A 20,044-nucleotide genomic window follows, 5' to 3' on the forward strand; every position below is an offset into this window, starting at 1 on the left:
ATGAATACCTTTCCAAGACACTGGTCATATTTTTTTTTAAAGTGAACCAGTATTTTTTCTTGATCTGAACATGAAAGGGTGCATCATGTGTCAAATAAGCACATTTATAGTTTTAATAGTAAACTGTAATCAGAAACTGCTTATTAGAACTTTTTTTTTTTTTTTACTTTTTTGCAAAAGATAATAGTCAATCTTCAGTGCAGCGAGACCACAGTCATATAAATATGTGACTATAAATAACGACTCCCATTAAAAGTAAAATACCCCCCTAATGTCCCTTATGTCCAGATTTTCTGTTTCTTTCAGTTTTCAGGTTATCTCCTGCTCATCTTTAGGTTGAAGTTCCTGATGTGATTTGGGAGCTAGGTTTACTCCAATCTGGGATCCTTTATTATTGGATCTCAGGTTGCTTTTTATTGCATTTTCTGAGCAGCAATGCCAACGATAAACGTCGGCCTTGCTTTTATGGCATCCAATGACGTTCATGAGTTGATAGGCATCTTTTCTGAAGGCCTTGGTAAAAATAGCATAGAGGAAGGGGTTGGCGCAGGAATTGATGGGGAAGAAGAGGACCAACAGAATCTTGGAGTTTGTGACTGTGATGAGAGGAACCTTAAAGGCGGCAGAAATAGCGAAAAAGGAGATGGGCGCCATGCAGAGGAAGTCGGTGAAGATGAGGACAGCCATGCGTTTTGCTATCCTGGTGTCTGCGCTTCTTTCCGGGAACTCTGGGTTCTTCACAGCCAGGTAAATAAGCACATAACAGACACACACAATAATGAAGGCCCCCACATTGAGGAGTAGAATGATGATGATGAAGGCCTGAGCTAGAGGAGTCTCTATGTCCATGGGTAAGCACATGCTGACTTTAGTGTAGCTGCTAACACCAACCAGTGGCAGCATCCCCATACCTAGACAGAGTAACCAACCAGCTGCCATTATACCTGCAGCCTGCGTCAGGACAAGATGACGCTCTACATGTAGAGCATTGGTGATGGTGTGCCACCGCTCCAAGGTGATGGTGGAAAGCGTGTAGACTGACAGCTCACCACCAAACACAGACAAGAATCCTGCAGCACTACAGCCCGGCCCGGTTTGCCACTCAATGGCATTCTGGCTGTAGTGACCACGAGTCCTCAGGTCTACTGTAGCTATTATAAGAAGGTAAACGCCAATGCAGAGGTCAGCAAAAGCCAGGTGGCACATGAGGAAGCGAGGGACGGTCAGCTTGGTCCGGCTGGTAAAGAAAACCAGAAGCACCATCAGGTTTCCTGTGATAGCGAGGATGTTGATGAACCAAATAGCAACTCTGAGGAAACTAAAACCGGAGAGATCCTCACAGGGATTGAAAGCATCTTCCTCCGGCGTGCAGATTATTGGGTGTGAGCGATAGAAGCCCAGCTCCAGATAGTGGAAGTCCAGATCTTGGAAGGTGTCATCCTGGTCAGCTTCAGAAAAATAAGACAAGCTCCCCAGTGAAGGTGTTCCATCTGTGCCTCTGAGAGCAACCTGGCATCTGATTTAAAGAGACAAAAAAGATGGAGGGAAAAAGATTTATGTTGATCTACTGATAAACTAAACTATGTTGACTGAAGATTTTTCTTTTTAAGGGATTGTTTGGATTATTTAAGCTGAGGTTTTCATAAGAGAAGATTAGAAGTCGTTTTCTTGCCCACAGCATACATACGTACGATATAATCTAAACAAACTGCTTATAATGAGATCATACCTGCAACTTTCACTGTGAAATATGAATTTCTATGTTGAATTCTAAACCTGGGAGAGAGATCTGACTTTCCTGGTAGAATTCCAGACTAAAGAGGGTGATTTTTTAAAACTTTTTAAATAGGAACTCACAAACTGTCAAAATTCGGGTACAAAGAGAACATAAATCGTCAGCGCAGTGAAAAGTTAACATTGAAAGACTTTTTAAAGTACATATCTTTTGGAGGATGATTCATAAACAAATATGTCACCTTGCTGATGGATTCCCCTTTTTGCATGATGTAGATATGTTATCCCATGGATGGTTAGCTGAAGAGTCCCTTGGAAAAAAAAGAAATATATAGATATATATGTAGAGAGAGGGAGAGAGATTTACATTTGAATACTTCTGTCTCATTAAGAAATCTATGGGGAATCCACTTAATTTCAAAATGTGAAAAATTATAAAAAGCCTATTTGATATTATTTATTTTTCTTATTTTTTTTACCAACCCTGCAGGGTCGGTTATTATTGATTTTACACAAAATCTTCTAAAAGCTCATTCTTGAATTCTTGGGATTTTTTCCATGCAATAGTTCTTCGTGGATTAACTAGAAATTTAATTTAGATGTCTTTTTTATACCTTTAAAAAATTCAATTTTAGTATTCATTTTGAATGTATGGTACATTTCAGGGCAGGAATTATAACTGAAAAAGTGTTAGAAATGGCTGAGCATCATTTGTGAGTTTCTAGTTTTCTATACATGCTGCCAGCTTGTAGAGAAACATTATAGAAATTAAACATTTGTTTTATGCCTGTAGGTCAAATGGTTTGTCAAAGAAACAGGCCTACTCCTGTGCTAAACTGACAGGGTGATGGGGCAAAATCAACTCCAAGATACTGCATCCTTTTCTTTATTGTACACTTTAAAGAGCAAATCACCTGTGAGTGCTCCAGCTCAGAAGGGCACAACAGTGGCTATTATAGGTGAGATGGGCCTCTCGAAGGCTGCTCAGACCCTTCAGGGGAGGCAAGCTTTTCAAACCATATGCTGACTGAGCAGACAGCACCAGAACAGCATCCAGTCCGTGAGCAGGTAACTTTGTAAGAGCTGTTGCAGAAACATCCCTGTGAAATAACAGAGGACATCATCACATGAGAAGCCTTATATTTTTGGACCTTTGCACAGGTGAATGGCCTAGTAAAAATTTAACAGCAGCAGTCAACCAGCCTCTGCTGCAAGTACTTAATAAGCGGGCCATGGCACAGAATGAAGACAAGCATTTGACCTAAAAATATTGGCTTGTTTGTGTCAACATAATAAAAAAAATAAAAAACAATTAAACATAATAAAACTTACAAGACTCCAGGACCAGTGGCTCCTTGGAAAGCATCACTGTGGATCACTTTAAGGTGACGATTATTCTTTAATAACCTAGAAATGAAAAAAGTGAGACCAGTAAGCATATTTTCCCTTTGACTAGTATGGATTTAAAAAAGATTATTCAGTAGAAGTCTGCAAGATACAGCTTATCTATCTTTGTCCCATTGAAGGCGTGGTTGTGTATCCCTCTGATACCATTGTTGTAGAGGTTCCTGCGTTTAAAGTTTGGCTTTGAAAAGGATTGTTTCAATTAAGCAAATCTAAAAAGCTGACAAAAGGAAGGATGGAGAGGCAGACTTACAATGCAACATATCCCTCAGTCATTCCAAGAAAAGAATTTGGAGGCAATTCCAGTAGATGAAGGTTGTCACATATTTCCCTGCAACATAATAACCGTTCAGACTGCAAAAATCTGTCGAACTGTACCACTGAGAAATGTGGTTGGGGATAAATGAATCCCTCTTGTGAATTTTTGGGGGACTTACAGAATGAAGTCTGATTTGAGAGAACCGATTGATGTAACGTCTGGGAAGACTGTTATTCCAGTGTTTGAGATGCTCCTGCAGTAATAAAGAAAATTAGATGTCCATAATAATTGCAGACTTAGATGTGAAGCAAAACAATCAGAAAATGCTTTCTTGTAACCCCGTCTGCTTTTTGTGTCTGATGCTGTAGCTCATCTTGCAAAACTATATAAACCCAGAGATTGAGAATTTTTAAAACTCTTATTAGATTACTAAAAAGTCCAATTGGAATTGTTTGAAAAATCTGCACAAAGTAGCATGTCATTTGGGGGGGAGAAGAAAATGATAATTTTCTCTATATTCTGAATAATCTGAAAAGTGTGGTGTATACGCTTCCAAATGACACTGAATCTAGATAAGGAATCAGGACATAATGGAAGCCATGTCAATAAATTTTCCCCTTCCAAGATTACTCTGTGTAATCATAGAAGAAATTTTCTAACCCTTCTGAAGACATGCATCACAACAGCATGATGCTGCCACCACCATGGTTCATCATAGGGCTTTGATGGGTATGATGTGAAGTGTTTGTTTTTTGAAACATCATGCTGCCTATAAAGTTCAGGTTTGGTCTAGTAAGAGTTGAGTGCCCTCTTCCATTAAGTGTGGGTTATGTCCATATATATTGTTTGGAGAAAACAGCAGTGGAGACTTAGTGTGGAGCTATTACATTGATGGCTTTGCTCCCACTCTTTTATCAGAGCAAATTTTGCACAGAATGTGACTTTTTTTCTTCTTCTTCTCATGTCAACTCAATATTCAGTTTATTTAGTTTGCTTTAACTTCTCAATCCTGCTGGTCTATTAAACAAATAGCTTAAAGTCAAATGGATGATTGCTTCTGCAAAGTAGAACTTAACAATACATTAATTAAGGCTTAACTTTAAACCTGAAAGTGCTATGCATTTGAAAAGATGCCTCACAAATAGTGAAGATTTGGAAGATTGTTAAAGGCTCTTCTGTCGATGTGTCTGAGACTCCTGGCATTCTGGATTGAACTGTTTAGTTGGGGAGAAAAGAGAGCAGTTCAACAGTTAAGTGTCTACAGTGATCAGGGAAAAAAAATTCTTACGAGCATGACTTACATCTCAGAGAGGTTTAGAAGGTTGCTAAATGCTAGTTCCTTGATGCTTTCCAGGGTTACACTTTGGGCAATCTCACTGCAACAATTAAAAACACAGAATAGTTTAGATGACTAGCTCGGTGTACCCATTGTTTTTCAGTATCAGCTAAACATGATCTCTAATAGTAGAACACAAAACGGGTTGCAATACTTACATCCTCCGAACTCCTCTCAAATCCTCAAAAGAATGGCTCGATATAGTTTTAAAAGAAAGGTGATAAAGAAACCTAAAAGTGACAAAAGTCGAGCATTAGGTTATGATGGCAAGGTGGCTGCATGTCGGTGTAGCACTGCTAGCATGATTCTAACATTCTTTTTCAGATATTAAATTTTTGAATCACATTTTCTTTTTCTTTTCTTTTCTTTTTTACCTCTGCTGTTGGATGTTGTGCATGTGATATGATTTTTCCATATCTTTTCTTTTTTGGACATTTGTTATTATACATAACCACAGGAAGTTGTTTTTTAAGCTCATTAAAATCTCAATAGTTGAAATAATACTTAAACATCTGCAAGTCCTGGCTGAGTTGAAAAGGAAGCACCAAGGATACAGAGAAGAGCAGGAGCAAGGATAAGAGAAAGGAGAAGGAAATACAAGCCTTCATCAATCATTATTAGTAATCCAAGCTTTAGCAATGACCCAGACAGAATATTAGGAATGTACTGTTATGTGTTTTACCTACAGTAAACATGTCTGCAGGATCATATCCCTGACTCCAATGTCTCTCCTTTAATATCTCACCATATTAGCAGACAGAATTTTAAAGAAGCCTCATATTGAGTTGGAACTGTAAAGTTATCTACAAAAAGGGCAACAGTAGACTGTACTTCCTAAGCAGGCTTAGATCATTCAGTATCTGCAGCAAGATCCTGCATATATTCTATAAATCCGTTTTGGGGAGTTTGATCTTCTCTGCCATCAGCTGATCTGGTAACATCAGAGTAAATGACTTACAGAAGCTCAACAAGCTTATAAAGAAGGTGAGGTAAGCTGGAACTCCTCTACATTGATTTTACTTGGAAGAAAACTGTAGAAAATGAAGAACATTAGACAACCATGAGCATCCTCTTTAAAAGAATGAACACCAACAGAGTGTCTTCAGTTGAAAGCTTCTCTGAATTCACTGCAAGACAGACCACTACATAAGATCCTTCCCGCCTACAGCTTCCAGCATATACAAAATATTTATTTTTTTTTTTAAAGAAAAAAACATATGCCTTACTACAACATTTAATTTCACTTTGAGGGCAATAAAATAATTTTTTGAAGTTTGAATTAGGCTATTATGACAAAAAAATGTTTGATCAAATGAAGGCTTGGCATTAAAACCCCCAAATGTTCTACTTTCTATTAGGCATGGTGAGAGTAGAATCAAGGTGTTTAACTGTCTTGTCCCCAGTGGCATGAAAACTTCCCCAGTTCAACAGAAAACCAGGGGACTAAAACTCAAAACCCAAGAGGCAGAGTGCTTCAACTGAGATCTGTTTCAACAAACCAAAATCAGAAAATTACTTTTCACCATGACTATGTAGCACTCAACTAAATGTAAATCATGGATTAAGAATTGGGAAATCAAGATAAAACGCCTCTTTGAAAAAAACCTTAATATCTTATAGGCGATAATTACATCACCATATCAGTGCTTTGAAAACAGCTCATTTAGAGTTCCTAAACTATTATGGGAAGGAGGGGTTAATAGATGTTGATAAAGTTTTATTATAGACCTGTTAAAGGCAAAATAAAGAATTAAAGAAAAAAAGGCCACCAAAATGGAGATTTATAAGGGATTTTTAATTAAAAAAAATAGGAGGGATGTATTTTATGGTTGAGTTTCTATGTCATTATTTTCATTTGTTTCAATCTGTTTTTTTTTTTTTGTCTCATCATTTTCCTCCGACAGCAAATAGTTTCCCCAAGTATAACGTTTCTGTAGCCAGCATCCGATCCAATCATGAAGGTGCCATCCTTGCTGTTCACACTTATCAGTGCAAAGTCAAGGTCCAGTGGTTTAAAAAAAAACTAGAGGTCAAGATTCCACATCTTCGTGTTTCGTCACAGTCTCTGGGGGTGAACTCGGAGGCCTCGGAAGCATAAGAGGAGAGGATCCTGTCTGTACCTGACCTTGTGAAGCCAACTTGACATGTTCTTCAGAAGTAATTGAAGAAGTAGTTGAAGTCACGCTGAGGATCTATTTGTTGCATGGGGTGACCCTGAAGGTCTGTGCATATGTTTTTATTAAGCTGTTCTTTTATGATGATAAACAATGAGTGGAAGAGATGATTGCTATAAAGTTTTCTGGAACAAAGTTTAGACGGCTGTCAAAAGCTGCACATTGCATTGGTCCATGACAGTCTGTATAATGCAAAATCGTAAAACAATAGATAATATTTAGTCTGAAGAAGGAGCCTGATGCAAATTAAATGTTTATTAAAAAGAATATTTCTCAAATCTTATTAGTAAGATTTTTAAAGAATGCACTTCTAAATATAACAGTCCAACAACTAATTTCATTTTTATGCAACAAAGCAAGTTTGGTTCAAACTCGAACATTTCATTGTGCGTAATTACGCGCGATTTGTCTGAAAAATTACTTTATATAATCAAAGAGCTACTTAACATCACATCCATAGTAACATTTCATGACATGCACGAGTAGCGCGGGTTTTAGAATGTTGTAACCAATCAATAACCCTTATACTTACAGTCTTTTGTTCCATTGATCCTTCTCTGCATCTGCTGGATCCATACATCTGATTGTCTGGGTGGAGCATCGGCAGATCCTCGGGCACAGGAAACATGAGCAGCCATAAAAGAACGGGCCCAACAGGAGTAGATAAACGGGGAGCGGCACCCACATCACTGCCGGTGTCTGTGAAACGTCCGAACCCTGAGAAGGCGCTCTGCTCACTGAGCCCACTGCGCTCACTGCACCAACTGCGCCAAGTGAGCCCACTGCGCGCAGGGAGAAACAGCTGGAGCTGTATAAGAGCGCAGAGGGGGATCAGAGCTACCTGAACTACAACCACAGCGATTATCACTCTTATTTTAACAATGGCCCCCAATATTATTATGAAATAAGAATTAATATTTCATTAAAGTTTGCACTGAATTGCTAATGTTGGCCTGTTTTTCTGAGGAAGAATATGTAACACTGTTTAGATTACATAAAGAACACTTTGTACAGTTTGGGGAAATTGTACCTTACCTCTAAAGCTACTTTTTTATTGTTGCTGTCAAAATGTCTTCCCTCTGGTATATTCACAAAGAGCCAGTGTCCCTTAGAGGAGCAGTATGACCTTAAAAGTTTCCCACAATAAATGTCTTTTGTTATAAATTTTATTCATCCTTGAAACAAAAGATGTTTTTGCAAATATTACAGTGGAATAGGATAACTACTATAAAACACATCCCTTAAATCTGCTGGCTATGAGACTCAAAATAGATAATTACTACCAGCAGCAGGATATTGCTTATAGTTCCTGATTTTCATTTAGTATGAACAGGTGCGCAAAATAAATGATATATTGCTAAGTAATTGTTAGAAACATTTAATAATATAAGACTTAACCAGAAAAAAATTAAATAAACGATTTAATTTTAAGGTATGATGTTGAAGTATTAAACGATACATTGGTATCTCGTTTGTACTGAAAAGTCTGTGCGAATTTATACACTATTTGCTTGCCAATCCTGAGTGAACGGCCCGCTGCTGATGCTTCCACTAGGTGGCGACAATGGGACAGAAAAAAGACACCGCTAATGAAGTGGCCAGAGCAGTCAACTTCACTAGATAATATTGTGAAATGTCACGTTTTTATTTTAGTTTTTGCATTTTCTGTCGTATTTTCCTATTTGTTAGATTTTTATTTTTATTTTATTTATTTTTTTACAATAGACTGGCTCACGCCACACACAACTAAAATCTAGTTAAATGTAGTTAAAATATATAGGCATAGTCAGTTTGGGTCACTTTCATAAACTTTCGTAACACCGTTATGCCCAATAAAGAGGCAGCTGTAACCGTCCAGAGGAGGCGTCATAGTTGTTTTAAGGGTCTGATCTTCGGTCAGTTAAAACGCCTCTTTCAGGAAATACGCCACTCATGGTCTAACTGTAAACTGATTCCAGGTCAGCCAGTCGCAGTGAAGACGTCCTGAAGCCAGGAAGTGTGGAGCAACTAATGTCAGCGATAGTAGTCATTGAACACCAACGGACACTCTTTAGTCTGGACTGTTTTGGTGTCATTATTTCTTCTTAAACCTTTACGTGTTTGAGTTTTTGACGATGGATAAACTGCGACGTGTTCTGAGCGGCCGGGAAGACAATGAAGAACTCGGGTTAACTGCACAGGTTAGCTTAGTGTTTGACAGCTGCTAATGCTAACTGTGTCCAAAAAAACTTGTTATTATAAGTTACTGTCTCAGGCAACCGCATTTAAATATGTCTTATCAGTAATGCTAAATGTTACTACTTTTCAATATTTGTTTTCTTGTTCGATGCGGATTTTTCTAAACTGACAGCTAACTTTTACCTTAGCCTTTAGCAGAATTAGCTAACTTTTTTTTCTAATAAGTCATGCCTTAAATGAGGTTCTATGTCATTGCTAGCTTTTAACTGTAACTGTTTTGCTTATATTCTTGCACGCTTTCACATTTAGGAGGATATAAGGTAAGGTTCTGCTTGGTTTCACTTTGATCAAAACGCTGCTTTTGTTTTGACGTTTTAATGTAGAAGTTGGCCTGTAACATTAAAAATGCTTGGCTCCAGCCACCATAGTTGAATGTCCGGTGGAAGCCAGTGGGTCTCAGTGTAGGTCATTAGACTTGTCGTGTGATATCCTCTCATTGTTCTCACCAGGTCCTTGATGGCAGCTCTCTCAGCTTCAGCACCAGGGTGAAATGGTTTGTCATATGCTTTGCTGTAGGCATCCTGTTCTCCATACTCGTGAGTGTCTCTGCAGCTCTGCTTATAAAACTGACAGTAAAAATAAAATGTTCACCTTAAACATAAATTTGCTAAATTAGCAGAGAGCCAGTTTCTTCCTTTGATTGACCTAACTCGCAGGGGCGGACCTAGATGGGGGGCCAGGGTCGGATTGACCACCCCCACCATTTCCCCCCTCTAATACATATGGTGTAAGCAGTAATGCTTTCAAGTGTAATATTCAAAACATTTAAATTTTCCATATATTAACAATTACTTAAAGAGGAATGCTGTTTTTTTTTTTTTTTACATTGGGCCCTTGATTTTACGTTATTACATCATGTTCAACTCACCCATATGAGTTTTGTGTCATTTGGAGCCGTTCTGAAGATGTTGGTTTAGGTTATATCCAACTAACGTCTTCCTATTGGCAACGACTCATAATGTATTCTTTATGGTACGCCAGCATTCATAACATGTAGGCAAATCACTGTCCACCAGACATCCGCGGTTATATTTTTTATATTTATATTTAAAAAAAAACAAAGTTAAGTGTGTATGGCGCATCCGTGCACCAGACTGGAGTTGTGACCAGCAGCCCGGGCCACAGACGGCTACGCTCTACCCCTTCTATTCATTCGGCTAGCTAATCTGAATCATTAAATTCCATTTCGAGAGCGAGATCATCTGTGGTAGTAGCACTAGACATCTTCCAGGCATGTGAGTAAAACTAGCAGCAGTTTAGCGGACAGGATGAATAAATAGTAGCCGGTGCGCGCGGATGACGTCATACTTAAAAAATATATAAATATAAAAAATATAACCGTGGATGTCTGGGGGATAGTGATTCGCCTACATGTTATGAACGCTTAGCCTGGGTGCCATTCCGAACTTAATCCCGCCCACAAAGTTTGAGGTCGGGAAGTTCGGTCTGGCTCTGCTCCATAGTAGCGTGAGTATTATCGCCCACTGTCAGGCAATCCAATCAAATTGTCAGGGCGGGCTTTATACGATGATGGACAGATGACCAACAGTAACATAATCAACCACGTGACCAATGCGCGCTTGGGTGACAACAATAATGGCTGCCGCTGGAAAGGTGAGTAGATTCTGCTATTAGGTCTGTTCTAGAAGATATCGACAGCAAATTAATTTTAAAAGAGGAACAGAGAAACGCGATCAAGTCTCATCTTCTTATTATCGGCGTGCAACTGCACGCTTTGATTTTTGTGGACAACAACTATGCCTCGCTTAACATACGTCACGCACTCCGTTGCTCTTATTGGTTGTAGGTCTATCCAATTGAGTGCAGAGGCATTTTTTTTTCCTGGTTCGTTTGAAACACGCCCCATAATCACAGCTCTATGGAGCAGTATCAGACTCATATTCTGACTAGAATTGAGTCGGACTACGTCAGGCTAATGAATGCTGGCGTACCATAAAGAATACATTATGAACAGTTTAGTTTGTGCCTTCAAGTTGTTGCCCATAAGAAGACGTTACTTGGACATAACCCAATGGAATATCTTCAGAACAGCTCCAAATGACACAAAACTCACATGGGTGAGTAGAACATAATGTAATAATGTAAAATCAAGGGCCCAATGTAAAAAACAAACAAACTGCATTCTCCTTTAACAAAAACAAGGAGAATGCTAACATTAAAGATGATAAATACAGAATTAATGCTCTTTTCAGAACTAAACTTTGTGTTTTATCGGGTAAAGAAGAAATTATGTGTCTCTGCAAGTGATCAAGGAGTCTTCAGTGAGATCAGAGATAAATAACTACTTTAATAAAAACTAATTTAATAATCAATTAATGTAGATATTAGTACTTGTAAATGTCAATTTTAAGCAGAATGATTATTGATAAAAGTAGGTACGTAATGCCAATGGAAAAGCTGTTCGCCCCAGAACTCAAACCTGGAAGGATTTTATCTACAATACCTTTTATCTAGACGGATGTTTAAATATATGCATCTATTTGTTACGAAGGCTGTAAAGTATAGATTGTCTTTATTTAGAAAATATGTATGTGTTCCTTGTTAATTTTCCTGTTGGAACAGCGTAGATTGAGCCTGAGGTTCTGGTGCCACCCCTCAGTGTACATTGTTTATTGCCTGGTCACCCTTATAAACATTTTCTGGCTACGCCTCTGCTAAATCGATGCTTTAATGCCGCATAAATGAATAGCTTTACCCAAAGAGTTTGAGCATGTTAGTCATAAGAGGAAGTCTTTTCACACACACACTTATCTGTGAAAATTCACACTGCCTTAAGAAAAACAGCCTTTTGAAGTATAGAGCCAGGCACTCATTTAAAATCTTTCACCCAACCAGCGTGTATAAGCGATCACTACTTTTGAATTTGGCATTAAAATATTTTTTTGTTCCCACAATTCAAAATAAGTAGACAGAAAATGTAACTTTTATGACTTTGTTCTTCTTTTTACGTTTGAAAAGAAAAAAAAAACAATTAGAAAGGGAAAACTTTCTGTCATGTTATTTATAAAAAAATATATTTTTTAAGATAGAAAATGAGAAAAGTTCAAGTGAAAAGGAAAAGAGCAACCAGTTTCCAGGTCAGGAAAGAAATCTTGTTTGTAGATACAAAAAAATAAACATTAGAATCTGTGGTCCTTAACATCTATAAGGTGCATATTGAGCTGATTTTAATAGTATTCACTGATGAGATTAAAAACCCGAGTAACTAAAAGCCTGCTGTTAAATACTTATTGGGCCTGTTGGGAGCCTCGACATAGGTGCATTTTTTATGTTGCAAATACAAACGTAAAGTCTTTTTTGTAGATTTCGTATGACAGACCACTGACCAGGTAGTGCATAATGCTTTATATCTTTAATTTAGTTTTATTGTACAGCTCCCTTTAGTCTAATTCAACTAAATACAAATCTAATAACTGTTGTATTTAGAAGTGATCGAATATTTAAGTAGAAATAGCCAAAAACCCGGTTTCTAGTTTACCACATGCCATAGCCACAGCAGACTCAAAGCGATTGAGGCCAAAATATACTTTCTAACCTAAAACTCTGTGACAGAAAACTAACAGCCCACACACACTGGGTGATGATGGCAGCATCATACTGTGGGGATGAATTTCCTTAGCCTGTGCAAGTTGAAGGGAAGATGGATTGTGCTGAATCACGGGTATCGCTGGAATTAGGCTTGTTAGTTTTGAGACTGTAGAGAAGTTTCATCCTCCAGTAGGGGGACACCATAAACATAGAGCCTGAGTTTATAGAATGGTTTAGATTGCAGTGTGTTTGATGGCACCAATAAAAGCCCAGTCCCGAATCTAAATGAGATCCTGACATGATTTTTTTCTGTTCAAAGGGCATTTCTATCTAGCTTGACTGGGCTGAGGATCATACATTTGTAAAAGCTAACATTCTAATAAAGTGTATTTAGGTTTGTGATCTAAATTTACACTTGTGTAAACAAAATTACAAATAAAATCTGTCTAAAGTCTCTAAATGTGACAATAATAAAAAAAAAGTTAGAGGTATGACTGCTTTAGCAAGGCCGTCTAAATAGCTCTTTGTTTTTATTTGATAAAAATATCGAACTTTTTCCACAGTGCTTATAAATTTAACGCTAGGTTTGTGCATAATTGCTGTTGTACTAGCCCTCATTGTAAGCGGTTATTAATTAGGTGTATCTAAATCATTGTAAATGAGATAAAAACAAATTTCAACCTAACCTTTGTTGGTCTGTTACTAGAGGAGACCAGCTATATTCCTGTGATGTTTTAAAAGCACAATAGAAAATCTTAAGCTTTCTAACATTCTCAGATAAAGGTTTGAGATGTTAAATCTTTGATTTTCATCCCATTGCTGCATTTCCTTCACCTTTAACCTCTAATGAATGTATGAGGATGTTCTCTACAGCCCACAGAAATCAATCTGCTGTTTTTCCAGGGCTCCGCACTGCTGTTCCTTCCTGGGGGGCTCAAGCTTTTTGCTGTCTTCTACACACTAGGAAATATTGCAGCTTTGTCCAGGTAAGACTTTAGGTAACTCTAGATCTATTTACAGGTGCAGTGAGTTAAATAATAACGTTGTAATAAGTATATAATTATTGCATTCTTACTGTGTGCAACATGCACATGCTAAAAGAAAAAAAAATTGGAAGGGATTGCAATATGCCTTCATGTATCTGGGGGCATAAAAAAGTTTTGAATGTTAAAGAGGAAGTTGGGTCATTAAGAAACTAAAACTAAGTTTAACTAGGTTTAGCATTGCTGTCTTCAGCATGGTCCGGTGTCCCAACTCTTCCTTCCAGATTTGGCATGGCCTCTCCCCTGCCAACAGATCAATAACAAATCTATATTTTTTTCACTCATTGTCTCACCTTTTTGCATATATTTTTTAAAATAATATATTTTCACTAACTCTGGTTCTCTTTGTTTAGGCTAAAATACATATTTACTCTGTCTATGTCATAATATGATGTTAAAGCATAGCAGAAGCATTATTTTCTGTGGCTAAGAGCAGTTCTACTGGAATTAGAAATCAAACTCTACATCCAAGGTTATAAGGTTAATATTTTTGGTCAAAAAATAATTATTGCGTTTTTTTTTTTTTTTCTAACTGTAGAGACCCTCCCAGATTAGAAATCCTTAGGTTTAACAAAGAAATGTATTCTCCTTCACATCCCCCGTTAAAATGCTGTACAGGCTAACCAATCTTTATCGTTTGTTTCAGATTTTGTTTTTATAAATTTTTTTGATTAAACAAAGCCTCTTTTATTTTTCAATGTGTTTAAAAAAAATCGATTTCCTCTCATCAGAGAAAAGCCCACTTGTGGCTGAACAACTGAGTCCTTCTTAGTTGTCGCCCCCGAGACGACAGCTTTTCTTGCGAGCATTAGCAGCATGTGCGTGGACAGGGTGAATAACTCTGTCACACTAAGCAGTTGGAATAACAAGGGAGAGACGAAGCAACAGACCCTCTCTTCCGATCAGTCTGAAGAGTCTGCGTCAACGCACGCTACTCTAATTTCTCATCTAACAGATGTGACACCGAGTGATTCCTGCTACTCACTCAGCTGTACTGGGAAAACGGCTGCATGCCTCACCAGCTGGGAAAGCCTTCTCCTCTTTAACTTCACTGACGTAAGACATCCGTAATGTCCATCGTAGCGCTGACTGCGTCATTGATGGACAGGAAGTGTTGAACCCGTAATTACTGCAGCATGTTGGGTTAAATTGAACCCAGCGGTAAACCACTTTAAATTATAGTCATACTGCTATGATGAGTGTTTGGATTCTGTCTTTTTTTTCTTATGGCACAGGGTCCTAAATCTCTCCATGCTCATATTTAAGGATGTTATTCTTTGGAAGACAATCGATTAACTATGTTTTTTTTTATTTCATTTAAACAGCAGAGAGTAGAGTAATCTTTCTGTGTGATTAAGAAATGGTTTTACATTTTGCGCTCCACCTTTATGTTCTTACTGAACAGTCTTTGACAGCAACGACCCCCTACAGGGAAAATTAATTAAAAAGTAAATCATCCTTTAGCATCTCCTTTGAAAATCTTTCTAGTTTTTTTTGTAATAAAGTTTTCGTTTTCTGTGCATTTGGCTAAAGCTATCCTTAAAACAATAGATTGTTGGGGAAACTGCTGGGTGAGGAAAATGGATCAATTCAAAAGAGAGATATTCTGTTTATTGATCATCATATAATTTGGCATTCTTAGTTCAGATTAAAGCACATTACAGTTAAGAATTATTTGTTTATTCATCTTTTATGTATAAAAAAGAATTGAATCTTTCTGATTTATTATTTTCAGAATATAAAGTCTTTAGGGAACACACGTCTCATTTGATTTGTTGATCTTTAAATCAGGAAAGGTTACCATGACATAAACTCTATTTTTTTTTAATACCTTGTTGATTATTTGACTATCACTTGTCCCAGTATATTTTGCTTAAGTAAATAGTTATTTAACTATTGTACAGAGGACATTGGTGTAAAGGGGAAGAACAATTATTGTTACTTGTGTTCAAAGATGGTTTTCAGTGGTTTCCAAGCTATTTGGTTTTTCTGCATTGGATAAATCATAAAGCTTACTTAGAGATTCCGCAATCTGTCTGTTTTGGCAGCTCATCAGCATGTTCTAATCCTTCATGATGTAATATGGTCATTTCACCCACCCTACTGCGTTACAAATATAAAGGGCACACAATGCATATTAGTTCCAACCTCTGGTGATGTTTCCGACCAAACCGAATTGTTTTGGATGTGCAAGTTGGCTAAAAGAACGGCCAATGTTTCAGACTAAAAAGCAAAATTATTCAACTTTTACCTTGGTTTTATTTTATGGCAGAGATTACATTAAACGTAACAGATTAGCTGTTATCTATACCGTGAAATGTATCTTGCACCATATCTACAGCATTTTCTTCTTTTTTATTTCTATAGCACCTGTTTCTTGATGGGACCCTTGAAACAGCTGAAGAAGATGTTTGAACCCACAAGACTCATAGCTACCATTGTTATGATGGTAAATGCATTCTACACTGTATACACACATGCCATATGTTTCTCTAATTACAGACAGGGTTTATTAAAGGATCCACAGTTTTCAGCTCATGATCTTCAAAAGGTTTATGTATATTAAACGAATGCAAACTTGTTTTCATCCACAGATACAAGTTCCAAAGTGATTTGAATGTGCAATTCAGAAAGCAGTGAATGCAAACTTTTTATTTTTGCCATTTTGCCTTCATCAAAATCATATTTTAATGACCAAACCCTGCAAATGTATAGGCAGAGGATATGCAGTTGTAAATCTTATCACACACACAAAATTATTTATATAAAACTCAGTATAAAAGTCGGGTGAAAATATCTGCAGCCATTGTGGCCAAAAAGGAGGCTTTAGTACAATGACAGACGATGGAGAGTGAGTCTATGGACGTGGATTTTCCTTTTAAATGTTCTCTAACCAAGTATTTGTCTTCTCCTTCCCCCAGCTGTGCCTTGTCTTAACACTTTGTGCAGCGTTTTGGGTAAGTGTTCAACAGGCCTGTTAGTATTTAACTCGCTAAAATGGATGTTTTAATATATTTATTTTCTACAGTGGAAGAAAAATGGATTGGCCATCATCTTCTGTATTCTACAGTTTTTGTCAATGACCTGGTAAGATTGACTTTGCTGTTTGGTCTCTTTCTCAGCTGCTCTAATTTATTCCAAACATTCAAAACCTTAGGAGGATGCGTATATATGTATATTTTTTTCATCAGTTGAGTCACTTTTCTTATAGTTTGATATTTTTAGGGATGTCCTGATCAGATATTGATATTGGAACATCAGCCAAAGAGCTATTGTTGGAAAATATCTGCATCTAAAATTTTTGATTCAGCTTCTATCAACTTTTGTTAAACTAAACGTTTTGGTTTGTTATAAATGGGCCGGTTGTTCTTATACTTATTATTGTTGACTATTGTTCTCTGAGTAATTACACTTTACCTAGCCTTTTCTAACTGTCCTCACTTCAAAATAAGTAAGGAATGTATGTACAGTTGGTCAGTACTCAGAGCTGCTGTGTCAGCATAATCTCTAAAATCAAAGATCTTTATCCAGATATCCGTAGTTCTATTTGAACACGGAGCCTGAATAGGTGTAAAATTGTTTGCTATCATTAAAACCTCATTAATGCCAGACTTTATTGGATGATTCTTTCTTTATATCTGCTGTAGGAATATCTGCCATATATACATTTTTATACCTAAGTTAGTCTTGTACTTTTTGATTTTATGAACTTAACCAGATGGGAGGGTTTTGAAGACAAACAGCCTGTTAAAGGTCATAACAATATATCATAATTTAACACAAGTCAATGAAATGAAACCTTTTATTTGAGCCGCCCAGATGTAAACGTTCAGTTGGGCTTTGGATTTAGCCACATAAACCTGGTGACTCCATATAATCCTTCAGGATTTTCTGGTTAGCTGCCTTCAGTTCCTCTAAGTAATCCAGGTTTACCCAACTAAGTAAACCCAGACACCACACCGTCAGCAGCATGTTTAACTGTAGTGATCATGTTCTTTGTCAGAATGTCTGTAGATTTATGCCAGATGTAACATGGCTCCACCTTGTTTATTTTTCTGGATCATCTATTCACAGACTGAACCTTAAAAAAGCAGGGGTGCAAGATATTGCAGTTTTGGCTGATACTAGCTGATAACTGATATTTTATTATTTTTTCCCTCCTCTCTTGGGCAGGTATTGCAAAATAGTTTGATGCTCTGATGCAATCTTTCGACGGCCAACTAGATTGCAAACATGTTTGATTTTCTCTCAAATTACGATTCCGGACCAGGAGGAGGGAGTGAGAGGCTGATTGGCCTTCGCTACTCCCTGTATATACTACACGTCGCACGATGAGGCTGAAAATCGCCCCAATCAAAAAATTCTCGCACAACTGGAGAATAAGCCCAAAAAGGGGCAAAAAATCATACAGTGTATGCCCAACTTTAGAAGTGGCTTGTTAACAATTTCAGACATTGATGACTTTGTTTCTCAATCGCTCATAAATATTTAAACCTAATATATAACCAGTCCTAAACAAGTCCTTTATTCTACAGGAATTGTATTAATTAGAGTTGAATCAGGCTGGTCAAATTTTAACTCTGCTTTCCAAGTTTGGTTAATTATGGTGCATTTATGTTTTAACATCAGGAGAAGATTTTTTTTTTTTTTCACACAGGGCTAGGGTGAGCTGGTATTGATAAATAGAAACATTTTTAGAGTTAAAACCATAATTTTATGATCTGAGGGGGAATGTACATATATAAACATACATATAAAAAACAGTCCTGTGATGTGGTTTGTATTAATGCTTTAGGAACATCCAATAAATCCAAATTCTCCCATGTGAAATGTTAGAATTTCTTGGGTTCATCTTCACTTTAACTGTGATGTCAGCATTTCAGGCGTTGGATGATTCTTACTATGAACTAAGTAAAAAAAAAAAACTAACAATAGTTTCGAATGTCACTGTGACTCTATTGTTGCTCATCTGCTAGTATTCTGGAGGATAACGGATCAGGGCAGTTTTGGCAGATTTCTGCCTCAGCCATACACCTCCTACTTTCATCTCCTGTCTTCTAATGTCCTCCAAGACATCGCCATGGCACNGTCAAACTTTTGGTGTCGATCATTCGATTTCATCCTGGACACTACAGAAAATGGGCTTAAAGTGTAAAAAACCGAACTTCTCCTTTAAAAAAGCAGGGATGCAAGATATTGCAGTTTTGGCTGATACTAGTTGATAACTGATATTTTATTATTTTTCCCTCCTCTCTTGTGCAGTTATTGCAAAATAGTTTGTGATCTTTTTTGCTAAAACTTGCAAAACATCCACACCATCGTCATTTTTGTTTCAGCATCTGTTGCGGACCCCTGCTTTAGTTGGACGCACGTAACGTGCTGGTGCTGCAGGCATAATCCTCACTTGATATAACATTGCCTGTTGCTGATGAAGATTCTCAGTCATCCAGGTCATAGTCATTCCGTAAAAGTAAAAAAAAAAAAATCCACTGGACTTGGTTTCCAAGATTTGAACATTGCCTGTTATATCGTTGGAATGGTTGATGTTCAATTTTTAACATGCTGACAATATCGTACATCCGTAGTCAGAAGTCCTAATGTATTGGGTGTGTCTGCTCCACCACATCTGATTCAAATGATCCAGTGACCTCCATTTAAGGTTAAGCACCTGCTTGTGTCTAATGCAGGATGGAGGGCTCTGAAGAGCAGGGTTAAGAAACTCTGCTCTAGGTTTTTTTCTGGGTCCTTTGGTGAACTCCGGTAAATTTTCACCACCTTTTTTTTTTTTTATGTTTTCCCCATTTAGGGATAATGGTTCCCAGTGTGGTTCAGTAGAGTCCCACAACCTTAAGCTGGGTATACACTGTGCAATATCTTCATTCGTGGCACACAGCTGCAGCTCAAAATGTACGACAAAACCACAGGGTTTAAAAGTTCACAGCTCACCATGCATGTTTTCACACTGTGCAGCCGACGCTCTGATGCAATCTTTTGATGGCCGACTGGATTGCAAACATGTTTGATTTTCTCTCAAATTACGATTCCGGACCAAGAGGAGGTAGTGAGAGGCTGATTGGCCTTCGCCCCAATCAAAAAATTCTTGCACGACTGGAGAATAAGCCCAAAAAGGGCAAAAAATCGTACAGTGTATGCCCAACTCTAGAAGTGGCTTGTTAACAATTTCAGACATTGATGACTTTGTTTCTCAATCGCTCATAAATATTTAAACCTAATATATAACCAGTCCTAAACAAGTCCTTTATTCTACAGGAATTGTATTAATTAGAGTTGAATCAGGCTGGTCAAA

The 20,044-nt window shown here is 37.5% G+C and overlaps 2 protein-coding genes across 2 annotated transcripts in view; one reads left to right on the forward strand and one right to left on the reverse strand.

Annotated features, from left to right (window-relative positions):
* Window positions 1–309: 309 nt before the first annotated feature.
* Window positions 310–7,594, reverse strand: LOC107097124 (lutropin-choriogonadotropic hormone receptor-like). The gene is made up of 11 exons (XM_015394140.1): window positions 7,440–7,594; window positions 4,892–4,963; window positions 4,699–4,773; window positions 4,537–4,611; window positions 3,576–3,650; window positions 3,392–3,469; window positions 3,234–3,302; window positions 3,067–3,141; window positions 2,649–2,834; window positions 1,977–2,045; window positions 310–1,516 (listed from the first exon to the last, which is right to left on the reverse strand). The coding sequence occupies exons 1-11, from the start codon at window positions 7,592–7,594 to the stop codon at window positions 310–312; spliced, it is 2,136 nt and encodes a 711-aa protein (XP_015249626.1).
* Window positions 7,595–8,850: 1,256 nt separating this feature from the next.
* Window positions 8,851–20,044, forward strand: part of sft2d1 (SFT2 domain containing 1) — a 17,387-nt gene continuing 6,193 nt past the window's right edge. The window contains exons 1-6 of the mRNA XM_015394164.1: window positions 8,851–9,087; window positions 9,595–9,681; window positions 13,598–13,680; window positions 16,105–16,186; window positions 16,659–16,694; window positions 16,766–16,824. Coding sequence (XP_015249650.1) covers window positions 9,022–9,087; window positions 9,595–9,681; window positions 13,598–13,680; window positions 16,105–16,186; window positions 16,659–16,694; window positions 16,766–16,824 — 413 coding nt within the window. The 5' untranslated portion in view covers window positions 8,851–9,021. The remainder of the gene's footprint in view (window positions 9,088–9,594; window positions 9,682–13,597; window positions 13,681–16,104; window positions 16,187–16,658; window positions 16,695–16,765; window positions 16,825–20,044) is intronic.

Source organism: Cyprinodon variegatus, unplaced genomic scaffold (genome assembly GCF_000732505.1).
Source record: "Cyprinodon variegatus isolate N-32 unplaced genomic scaffold, C_variegatus-1.0 Scaffold674, whole genome shotgun sequence".
Taxonomy (NCBI): Eukaryota; Metazoa; Chordata; class Actinopteri; order Cyprinodontiformes; family Cyprinodontidae; genus Cyprinodon; species Cyprinodon variegatus.